Here is a 12,596-nt window from a genome sequence, read left to right as displayed (position 1 = left end):
TGCAAGTAGATGTCATCCCAAGGTCAAGGCTCATGACACCTGCCTGTGAGTAGAGGCAAGTGAATCTCCAGTTTTAACTCATTTGTTTTTTTTCCCCCTTTGTATATCTGGGAGAAAACCCCAAGCAGGCCCACCTAATTTGATGAAAGCCATGTTATATTTTCTAGAGATCTGAAGGGAATTTTGGAAGGAGTAGACAAAAAATCATCGAAAAGCTGAAGCTCAAACATAGCAGCAAGTTTGGAATCTGTCCAAATTTTCACAGCTAGCTCAAAGCCTTGAAAATGGTCACATTTTTCCAATTTAGGAGGAAATCCAAACAGCTTCATCCAGCACTGCTGGTAATCAGCACAAACTTTAAATTTTTTTCTATATAATGTTGATTATCTGCAAGGGTCACAGCAAGCTCTATGCGACTGGTATGGCTACAGTGGGTAGAATGGAGGTAGGGGCCAAAATTGTGCCCTACCAATGGATTCTCTCTCTTGCTTGACTGAGATGTGCTGCAATGCAGTGGATGGGGCAGTACTGCTTAAGGGCATGGCTAGCGCTACCAGATGGCTGGATTTACCTGGACATGTCCTCTTTTTAGAGGACTGTCTGAGTGTCCAGATGGCTTTCTCTCCTGTCCAGGAAGAAAGTGTCTAGAGCCCTAACTTATCTGCCCTGTCCCACACCTACCTCCAGCTCTGCTGAAACTGAATCTTTGGGCTGGCTGGCAGCAGCTGCGAGGTGAGCCTGTTGCCATCAGCTTGCTTGGAAGCCTTCTGTCTAGAGCGACTTCATGTTCCCGCGTAAGCGGGATGCTCCAGAGAGGCAGTTTCTGGGGCAGGCCAATGGGATCAGGCTCACCTTGCTGCTACTGCCAGCTGGTCCAAAGATTCAATTTCAGTGAGGAAGTGGGTGAGGGACAGGGAAGAGAGAGAAGCACCTCCCCATGGGGGGTTGGATGGAGAGAGAGAGAGAAAGAAACAACCACGGGATGGGAGTTGGAGGGAGGGAGAGAGAGAGAGAGAAAGAGAAGAACCTACGGGGAGGGAGGGAGAAGCATCCACAAGGGTGTTGGAAGGAGGGAGGGAGGGAGAAGCACCCACAGGGAATTAGAGGGAGAGAGAGAGAGGTGTCTCTGTGGGGAAGGGAAAGAGAGAAGCACTAAAAGGATACAGAAGATGGGAAGGAGGAACTAAGGAAATGGGTGAAAGTTGGGGCGGAGCAGAAGTGAAACTGGTGAAAGGGGGGCAGGGGCAAGACTAGTGGGAGGCCGACTAGGGGTGAGGCGGGGACAAGTTCATGTGTCCTCTTGTTTTACTTCACAAATATGGTAAGCCAAGGCATGGCACACAGGGCATATTTTTGACTAGGGCCACTCTTGGCTTTCTGATTTTAGGGGATCTCTAGTTCCCAACCTACAGACTCAATCTGTTCATCTGCCCTTCCCTCTGGTTTGTTACTATAGAATTTCTGCAAGAGTGTCTGATGTCCAGAGATTCTCTGCCTAGGACATCTAGAGATAAAAGAGAAGTTTGATGAGAACTGATAAGCACTTTAGGAAAGTTTGAAAAACTTGGTTATGGTGCAAAGGTATTTTATTGCTGAACAGATTAGGAATTTGTACATTCAAGTATAAACTAAAATGATTAAATGTTGCATTTGTTTTAATTGTGTGAACTGGATGAGATGTTTTATAATTACATTACATTACATTACATTACTGGCTTATATTCCGCCTGTACCTTTCAGTTCTAAGCGGATTACATCAGAACGATAACTGGACATTTCCAGGAAGAGAAATACAAATTACAATTAAGGCGTAAGGTCTAAAGCAATTTTGATGAGTAGATTCTAAGAGGGGGAGAGAGGGGAAAAGGAAGGGATTAGGACGTTTGGGTGAATTTCTTGAATAGTAGGGTCTTCATTTCTTTGCGGAAAGCCTTGAGGTCAGTTGATGCTGTCAGTAGGTTGGTGATGGAGGGGTCTAATTTAGCTGCATGAGTTGCAAGTAAGCTGTCATACATCTTTTTGCGTTTAGTTCCTTTAAAAGGGGGGAAGGAGAAAGGGGATTGGGTTCTTCTCAGTCTGGTTGAGAGGTTCCTGTTTAGACGGTTGTTTAGGTGGGTGGGTGCCGTTCCATTTAAGGTTTTGAATAACATACAGTATAGTTTGAATTGGATGCGGGCTTGTATTGGAAGCCAGTGTGAGTCTAGGAAGGCGTTGGTGATGTGGTCAAATTTTCCAAGGGAATAGATCAGTGTTCTGCACGGTCTGTAGTTGTTTTATTAGGTAGGTAGGACAAGAAAGGTAGCGGATATTGCAGTAATTCCAATAGACTTAGGACTAGGTATTGAACTATGAGTCTGAATTGTTCTTTTTCAAAGAATTTTCTGATTTTGCGAAGGTTGCGCATGGTGAAGAAAGCTTTTTGTGTGATTTTGTTGATTTGCACCTGAAGAGTGCAGCCTCTGTCTACTGTTACTCCAAGGAGTTACAGTTGTAGTTGTTGAGAGTGGTTTGTAGGGGATATTTGGTGGTTTTTATTTCTAGCTCAGTTATAGAAGGGGTTTTGTCCTTTTCAAGCAGTAGAAATTTAGTTTTATCTGGGTTGAGCTTCAGTTTATGTTCTGTCATCCATTTTTCCACTGCTTCTAGAGTTTTTTCCAGGGTGTCTGATTTGGTGGGGTCTTGTGTGTCAAAGGGGAGGAGTATGGTGATATCGTCTGCATAGCTGAATTAAGTTACTTTAAGTTTGTCTAACAGGGTACCGAGGGAGGAAATGTAAAGATTGAAGAGCATGGGTGACAGTGGGGAACCTTGGGGTACTCCGCAGGAGTTGGTCCAAGGCTCCGATATAAGATCCTATCTAGAGTTCTTAAGTGGACAGTTCTTAAGTAGAGTTCTTAACTCTAGATAGATATAATCTATTTAGAGTTCTTAAGTGGACAGCCAATCACAATTGCGTCAACTAGTGTTATGGATTCAAATCCCAGCACAGCTCTTCCAAGCAGAAGTGATACTTGCCCACCAGGGATGCTAATCAGGAATATTTCAGGGCCCCAATACAATACATAGCTCAGTCACCCTGTGAACCATATTCAAACCACTAGACCCATATCCAGTGCTCCTGTCCTCCCAGCCTGCGGTTCAACTGCACTGATTACATCTCAAGTTAGAAATAGCACATCTCTTTTTAGCCCTCATGCCTGCTGAAAATATTAATCATTTCTGCTTGAGCCATTTTATTGTGTTTTTTGTTGTTGTTGCTGCTGCAATTTCTAATTCCAACTAAATTCCGTTCCTCTGGACTCTCTCCCAGTGCATTCATGGCTCGCCGTTATTTTTATTTCTGTGATAAAGAGAGTCTTGGAAACATCATGTTTACTCTTCATCCTCTTGAGAGCCTGTATGAACCTGAACTACCTCCATCCATTCCTTCTCCTCTCAGTCCTGCCAATCTCATCCTCTGCCCTTTTTCTAATGACTTAAAACAAGCAAAGCACATATCTGTCCATCTCCAGAACAGGGGATTCTTTTTCATTTATTTATTGGAATTTATTTACTGCCTTCATCTGCCCATTTTTCCAGTTATTTACTTTATTGGAATTTATCAACCAGTCTTTGTGAAGAGATTTACCCAAGCTCCTATACAAAGGTACAGCTTGACATAACCTTACAATTATGTTAACAACATAACAAAAGATACATGACTAATTATAAGCATAAATACAATTAACTCCTGTCTCAGTACACTGAGGTCGTGAGTTCTATTCCAGCCTGCTCCTTGTGACTCTGGGCAAGTCTCTTAGGCCCAGATTCTCTAAATGGCGCTGTTGTTGGTGACCTCCTCAAAAGTGGGCGCTGATCGCATGTCAATCACATAAGAACATAAGAACATAAGAAGCGCCATCTCCGGATCAGACCTTCATAGAAACATAGAAACATAGAAAGATGACGGCAGAAAAGGGCTATAGCCCATCAAGTCTGCCCACTCCACTGTCCCACCCCATTAAGTCAGAGTGCTGCTCGACCCACGTAGAGATCCCACGTGGATGTCCCATTTAGTCTTAAAGTCGAGCACGCTAGTGGCCTTGATCACCTGCACCGGTAGTTTGTTCCAGTGATCCACCACCCTTTCTGTAAAGAAATACTTCCTGGTGTCACCACCAAATCTCCCTCCTCTGAGTTTGAGTGGGTGCCCCCTTGTGACTGAAGGTCCCTTCGGTCCATCAAGTCCGGCGATCCGCACACGCGGAGGCCCTGCTAGGTATACACCTGGCTTATTTTATAGCCAACCACACAGAAGCAGAAGGTCAAAACAATTTTCACTTCTTTAGTTAAAGCATTAGCTCTTAACTCATGGACCTCAGTAGTGCCATTCCATGCCAGAAGGAATCTGCTTTTCTCATTGAGACTTGCCCAGTAACTCCTAAAATCTATATGCTTCCTAAAGTGCACAAAAGGCTCCAGTCCCCTCCAGGCCGCCCAATTGTTTCCACTAAATTTTCAGTGTTGGAGCCCCTGTCAAAATTTATAGACTACTTCCTGAGATCTGAAGTTTTGAACATCGCTTCATATATAAGAGATTCAGCTCATTTGTTACGGATCCTGGATGAAATGAGGGATACTAGGAAGGTCACATTTTTTGTGACTTTAGATGTTTCTTCTCTTTATACCTGTATCCCCCAGGATGCCGCTTTGGAAGTTATACAGGAGGTTCTTGCAAGGAAAGACTTGGGCCGTTTTAATAAGGACTGGCTGATGAAACTTGCTCGCCTGGTGATAAACCAGAATTATTTCTGGTATAAGGGAGAATTCTACAATCAGATACAGGGTGTCGCGATGGGAGCGACTCTGGCACCCTCTGTGGCAAGTCTCTATGTTGAAAAATTTGAACAACAGCAAGTATATCCTGCTCAAAACTTTAAACATGTCCTTCTGTGGAAAAGATATCTAGACGACATTCTGATTTTTTGGGACGGATCTGAATCCGAGTTGCAAGTATTTTTGAGTTGGCTTAACTCCCTTAACCCTCATTTATCTTTTACTATGACCCATCATCATGAAAATATTCCATTTTTGGATATACTAATAAAGAGAGATATAAACCATCAAATATATACTACCCTATATAGGAAAGAAGTAGACAAAAATCATTTTCTCCACTTTACTAGTTTCCATCCATATTTCCTAAAATTTAACATTCCTACCAGTCAATTTTTGCGAATTAGAAAGCTTTGTTCATTTCAGGAGGAGTTTGAAAAGCAGTCTAAGATTTTAGGTGAACGTTTTTTCAAAAGGGGTTATCCCAAAAAAGCCATTCGTAAAGCCTATCTAAGAGCTAAATTTGCCCAACGGGCCCTTTTACTTAGGGATAGGGATCAACAGACTGATACTCAAGAAGATCGTATTATTATGGTGCTTCCTTATACTACCTTGAGTACTTCTTTTTTTGAGATTGTGAAACGTCACTGGTCAATTTTACAACTTAACCCTCAGTTTCAAAATCTCCCTATTGCTTCATATAGAAGAGGGAGAACTGTAGGAGAGATTTTATCCCAACATAAGTTTGAGATTAAAATAAGAGATGAATCTTCTATGTTTGAACATTCAACATGCAATGACTGCCAATGGTGTGAATATGCCATTACTGGTCCTTCCTGGAGACATCCTGGGACGAATAAAACATATCGTGCTTTTTCTAACACCTCCTGTCAAAGCTCAATGGTCGTGTATATGATACAATGTCCATGTCAACTTCTGTATATTGGAAGGACTAGTCGGAAGATTAGTGTTCGCCTGACCGAGCACAAATCTCGCATAAATACTGGTAATCTTGAGGCACCCCTTGTACAACACTGGAGGGATAATAATCATAATATTATGGATCTAAGATGGAGGGTTATAGATCAGGTTCATGTGGGATGGGAAGGGGGCGACTCTAAAAGCAAATTAAATTATAGGGAACAAAAATGGATTTTTTCTTTAAATTCAGTAATTCCCGCTGGTTTGAATGCCGAAATAGAATGGGCGACTTTAATATGAGGCTAAATAAGAACAGGGGGGCGTTTTTACGTTAAGTCTGATGTCATCACGTTTAGGGAGTAGTTAGGAGATTTAAAGCTGTGAACGCCGCGGCCATGTTTCCTGTTTGTAAATCAGACGCGGGGAGCATGAGCTGGAATATTTGAGGTAACTTAGAGCTATGTTAAATATTACTAAAGTGCAATATAATATAATAAAATGACATTATAATGATACTATTATTTCTAACATTCTGCAGGGGGATTCCTTGATACAGCCCGAAAGGGCGAAACGTAGTCTACGTCGGAGTGCGTACCCCCACCCGCGTAGCGAAAAGATAAGTTATTTTCTAAATATATTATAAATTGAAAGTAAAAACTACTATAAAAAATGATTACAATTACATGGGACCAATGACGATCAGGGGTCTTGCATGCTTAAAGTTTAATAGCATGGAATGGCACTACTGAGGTCCATGAGTTAAGAGCTAATGCTTTAACTAAAGAAGTGAAAATTGTTTTGACCTTCTGCTTCTGTGTGGTTTGCTATAATTGATTTCGGAAGGCTTTAAGAACACTACAGCCACAGCGAAATTATTTTATAGCCAGCCATATCTTTATATGCCTCTCTCAAGGAGATATGCATCTAGTTTGCTTTTGAAGCCTAGGACTGTCGATCACACAGCAGCAACTTTTAGAGAGCTACGCCTCCAGCGTAGGTAGGTACCGGAAATGTAGGCCAAGGTTCTCAAGGCCTACATTGACGTGAATCCCACCTACGGAGGTGCTGCATAGCAGAGGTAGCCACACCTACAGTGGCATTAGGTGTCATAAAGCGCCTATACAGGAGTGATTCTGACGGAAATATCTTTTAAAAGCACTTTTAAATGGCATTTTTCTCTTAACTTAACTACCTGCGCCTAAGTTAAGGTGCCATTTATAGAATATAGGCCTTAATCCCTCCATTGCCCCAGATTGTGAGCCTGCTGGGACAGACAGAGAAAATACTTAAGAGTACCTGATTACTATTCAGTGTATTGTAAAACGCTTTGGGTGAATCGCTTCATGAAAAAGGCGGTTAATAAATCCCAATAAATAAATGATATAATAAAATAATGAGATAAACCTGGATCCTTGATATTCAAGCCATGGTCAGCTGCAATACTGGAAATGCATTGCTGGCGCCATATCTGGCAATTGGCATTGAATTTTTGGTCTATTTTTGGCCTGCTGAAATATAGCCAGCTATGCAAATATTCAGCAGCTAGCCACTAAATAGCCAAAGATAGACCACCCTTTTGGGTGCCTTTATTTGGCCACCAAGCTTGGCCAGCTAGTCACTGAATATTAATGATGACCGGCTAAGTCACACAACCCAGTTGGTCACTGGCCAAACCACTAAGCCAATATTCAGTGAGAGATAGCCGTCTATCTCCCACTGAATATCGCTGGATAACCAGCTATGTGCTATTTAGCTGGCAGCTGCTCACAGCCGGCTAAATAACACTGAATATTGGATCTGAAGATGGCAAATTGAAACCTAGTAAAAGGACTAATATGAAACATAAATATACATATTTAACAGCAGATTCTGAATGACACCATAATAGGCAGCATGAAAGAACATTCATAGAATATAGATATGATACTCACAAAGTCAATACAATACATATGAAACACTTTAATAGGCTTATAATAGAACATTCAAATAACGGTGATATGATGCCAAAGCAGTCCATACAATACAATGAAACATCTTAATAGTTGCATATGAAATTTATAGACAGGTCAAGCTAGTGGCTAAATTCAAAATTATGGGGATAAGGATAAACCTTCACCAAATGAAGCTTCACCTCTTGGGCTCCTACCAATTCCTACCAGCTACTCAATGCAGACAGAGCAAAGCATACAAGCTAAATGATAAGGAAATAGGTAATTTATTAAAGCAGAACAGACTAAAAAACAGTGCCTGACATATAAAAGCGATGCATGTACAGTACTTTAAAATCCAAATAGTACACAGTATCAAATCCATGACATGGACCTGACACAGTTCGTGTTTCGGTAATTGCCAACCATATTCAATTACCAAAACATGGACTGTGTCGGGTCCATGCTAAGGATTTGATACCGTTCATCGAGATCATCTCCACTGTATTGTTTTGTCTCCTGGTTGTCCCTTTTCTACTGTGGATCTACGTATTTGGTGGATTCTTCTTGTTGCCGCAGACAGAAATTTAAAAACCATACCATAAAAAAAACATATTGAGCAAAATGAGTAAATAATACAGTACAGTCTTGATTATCTGACCTTTGCTAATCTGACCATCCAGCATATCTGACAGACACTCCCCCCATTACATCGCAACATTTTTTCCCATTTCCTTGGCGTCCAATTTAGTGGAAGGCAGCACCTACTTCTGTTTGGCTTGGAGTCTCTACTTTCAGTGCAGCACTTAAAATACACATTTTCTATGCAATTTCAATTTGTTTCGTGTTATCCAACTTTTCAATTATCCAACAATGGGCCAGTCCCATTTACTGTATATCGGATAATCAAGACTCTACTGTATCTTAAAAACAGGAATTGGTCCATATGTAAAACTGCAAACATGAAAAATTATTTAAGAAACAATCAACTCATGGTTTAAAAAGACATAGATAAGAAGACTGAAATAAACCAGTGCATGTGCATTCGACCATGTAACTCCTCTTCTGAAAAAAGCCTATTGGCTTCCCATCCATCACCGTATCATCTATAAAACTATTATTGACTTTTAAAACAAGAAACACTGGACAGCCAGAATTCATTAATAAATTTTTGATACCGTATGCAACATCACGTTATCTTCGTTCCTCGGTGCAAAATTTATTAGCAATCCCAACCTTGAACCATATTAACACTAGAAGAAACACTATTACTTTTCAATAGTTGCCCCAACCCTCTGGAATTCGGCACCAAATGCTCTAAGAGAGATAACCAATCTTGAGAAATTTAAATCTTTTCTAAAAACATTCCTTTTCAAAGATGCCTTTCAAGTGTAAATGTCCTTTTGAGGATTCTAAATTTTTTTTATCTTTTATAAGTCCACCCGTATTGGGATTACTTGTTTTTAATCCCTCCCTTTTGTTTATACCTTTATATCTTACTTTTCTGTAATCATTGTAGTTCTCCCCTTTTTTCCACTTGTACCCGTTTGTCTAATCTTGTATTTTTATTTTTTTAAAGGTATGTATAATTGTATTATCTATTTTTACTCTATTTTAAAATGTATAACCACCTTGAAATAAATGATAAGGTGGTATCTCAAATTTTTAATAAACTTGAAACTAGATATTGACAGGATTATTGTCACAGCTTGAATAATGTGAGTTTAACAATAAGCAAGTGAACTGATGCTCATTACAATACAAAGTAGAGTGTTGTGATTTGTACCTACATTACAATTTGGTTTGTGCGGTCTGCTCTGTATCTGCACTGCCTGAGCATTCGCAGATCCCTACCTCTTATTATTCTGCTAATCTCAAGGCAAGGACAGATGTTCATTAGTGAATGATGGGGTGGGGGTGGGGAGTGGAGACCTTCAATTTTGAAAATGCCCCTGAAGTGGGGGAATACAGAGGATCTGGGAACACCTGAAAGTGCAGGGGCCGCTTGAGAATCTACTCTCAGTATTCCTGGGATAACTTAGCATAAGAACGTACAACGTTACAGTGACTCACTATTAAACTCTGCAAAATAATTCCTTAAAGTTAGATGATCAGAGCACAATTTATCATTACAGCATACACTATGGCCTTTTGCTGGGAAAGACCCATTTATATCAGTGGTTCTCAACCCAGTCCGCAGGACACACCAACCCAACCGGGTTTTCAAGATATCCTCAATAAATATGGATTTGCATAGAATTAATGCAAATTTATCTCATGCATATTCATTGTGGATATCCTGAAAAACTAACAGGCTAAGTATGTCCTTAGGCCTGATGTATACTAAGGTGGTGAGGTTTCTCTTCTCCCATCCCATTTCCCTTTCTGAATCAAAGCTTGTGAAGACCTCCATACACAGGGACCTAAGACAGTACACAAATAGAACATGTGCCAATGTGGTACACTTGTTGGCAATTCATATTTTAAATTCTTTTCTATCGAAGAGCTTCAACAGAGGCAATCAAAGCAGCATGTACTTACAACATGAAATCCTGCTCCCAACATGGCAGGTTTCCCCGCACCGCGATGGTTGTGCTTTTGACATTTTGCACCTTGAGGGTAACGTAAGCATTAAATTTTTCTGAAAACAAAACAAAACAATATTAGCCTATGTCTACTTGGATAAATTAGACATGTGGTGGACTCAAACATGCTAAAATTCAAAGCTATGTAACCAGCCAGGAACAGCTCCATAGACTAACATGCACATGTTAGCCTTTAGTGCGTGCTAATCGGTTAGCACACCTTAGTAAAAGAGGGCCTTAGTTTTGACTAAAATCTGAGTTATGTGTTATGGCTTTTCAGAGCAGTATAGTGCTACTGAAAAACCAAGAATCATGCTGCCATTATCCAGATAGTTCCCTTTGAATATCAAGCCATTATTTTTAGTGGAATGCAGGATGTGATCCAAGGGGCAACAGTCTGCCAGCTTGGCTAAATGGCACCTACCTTTGACGTGAATCATACCTAATGCCATTTCCAGCATTAGCCATGCCTATAGTGGTGTTAGGCATCAGTAGACATCTCCAGAGATGCAATTCCGGCACTGTTTGTTTAGGCGCTGGAAGGCGCTTTGAATTTTTATTTAAGTTTCATTTAAAATGACATTTCCCTCTTAACTTAAGTGCCTACGGGTGACTAAATTAAGGCGACATTTATAGAAATACCCCCACATGTTCTAGACGCTATTTGATAAAATTGGTGTGCTAGTTGCTTAGCGTGTAAAAGCAAATGGGCTATATTGGTATTTGGAAGCTTAGGTGTGCCATGGGCATTCTGCCTGGCAATGGACTCATTTTATAGAATAAGATCAGGTGCGTTCATTACAAGGCATTAGAACATGTTAAGCCCAGAGTTTGGGGCACTTTTGTAAAAGGGTCCCTTAATTAATTCTTTGTTTTACAGAGGATGTTGAGGAGGTACATACAGAGGAAACATTCTTTGTCAGTGCTGGTTCAGTAGGCATGAACCAAGCCATTGAAAATATAGTACAGACGATAAATAAAACTGAAAAAATAAATACTAGGAAATCACCAGGAGCTGAAGGTATTCACCTCAGAATTCTGAAGGAACTCAAATAGAGAATTACAGATCTGTTATTGGTAATCTGTAACCTATCATTAAAATCTGACACTGCATCTATGAAATGGAGGGTGGCCGGCATAAAACAAATTTTTTAAAAGGGCTACAGAGGGTAACCCAGGGTATCCAGTGAACTGGACCCAACGCTGGGCAAATGAGTGGAAAGTAATTCTTAATTTATGTTATGCATTTCTACTCGTAATATGCATTTGATTATATTTTTAAGCTGTTATAAATTGCATTAGATAGACCTTTGATGGATTAGAGAGAGATGTTATATAAAAACTCAGATTAGATTATTTTAAGTAGCTGTCACAAACTGAAGAAATGCAGTGAAAAAGGTGAAAAGACGCATTTTTAAATTTAATCTCATTGGCAACAGATCAGCCCAAAAACCTTTTTTCAGATTGTTAATTCCCTTACTAGTGCTTATGCTTGGTTACTGTTAGCGGCTCTCTCCGGACTGCTATATGAACAGCTGGCCAATTATTTCGAGGAAAAACAAAAAAATCAACCTTATCTGAAATTTGACTACTTTAACTACTGAGATGAACTCCTCCCTGCAAGTAGGTATCTTGTTGGAAATAAAGAAATCAGGTGCGCTTTGTGGAGCACACAAAATTCATGTATCCTTCCCGTCAATTGGTAAATTGAAGACAACAGAATTTAGACCTTCTACCGACTGTAATAATTCTCTTGATTCTAAACACTAACACATAGGGGCAAATTCTATAAGAAGCGCCCAAAAGTTAGATGCCGACATAGGCACCGTTCAGTGCGATTCCAGTAAAATTGAGTACTGTTTAGTGAATCAAGCTGAGTGGCACCTATTTTGGAGGCACCCAATAAATAGGCCAGCTCTAGGCACAACTAAAAGTTAGGCGGCCTTGCGAGCGCTTAAGCACGCTTAAGAGCAGCGCTTCTGTAACAAGGCATCTTCCACAAAGCCACGCCCATGCTTAACATACATAGCACCTATTTTTTTTTAAGGCCGCCTGAATTTTTAGAGGCGCCTTGTTACAGAGTCGCTCTTTCTTGATAGGCGCCTAAGTTTCAATTATTACTGATTAAAAATCTTAATTGAGCTTGTTATTCAATTTAGATAGGTGCTTATCTAGTTGGGCGCCTCCAAAATAGGTGCCTAACATTAGGCGCCATTACAGAATTTGGGCCTTATTGTCTTGATCTTGGACCATCAAACTTAAAACAATTTATCACTGAAGATTTATTGCTGAAACTACCACAGAATGTGGAGAAAGGTAGCAATCACTCTGTTTCAAAAAAAAAAAA

The 12,596-nt window shown here is 40.3% G+C and overlaps 1 protein-coding gene across 1 annotated transcript in view; it reads right to left on the bottom strand.

The window, feature by feature from the left end:
• The window catches only part of UNC13A (unc-13 homolog A), a 286,301-nt gene that overhangs the window by 198,407 nt on the left and 75,298 nt on the right, over nt 1–12,596 (bottom strand). Inside the window, exon 3 of the mRNA XM_033955982.1 lies at nt 10,206–10,305. Coding sequence (XP_033811873.1) covers nt 10,206–10,305 — 100 coding nt within the window. The remainder of the gene's footprint in view (nt 1–10,205; nt 10,306–12,596) is intronic.

This window comes from Geotrypetes seraphini, chromosome 8, assembly GCF_902459505.1.
Source record: "Geotrypetes seraphini chromosome 8, aGeoSer1.1, whole genome shotgun sequence".
NCBI lineage: Eukaryota > Metazoa > Chordata > Amphibia > Gymnophiona > Dermophiidae > Geotrypetes > Geotrypetes seraphini.
This window is presented reverse-complemented; position numbering and strand designations above follow the sequence as displayed.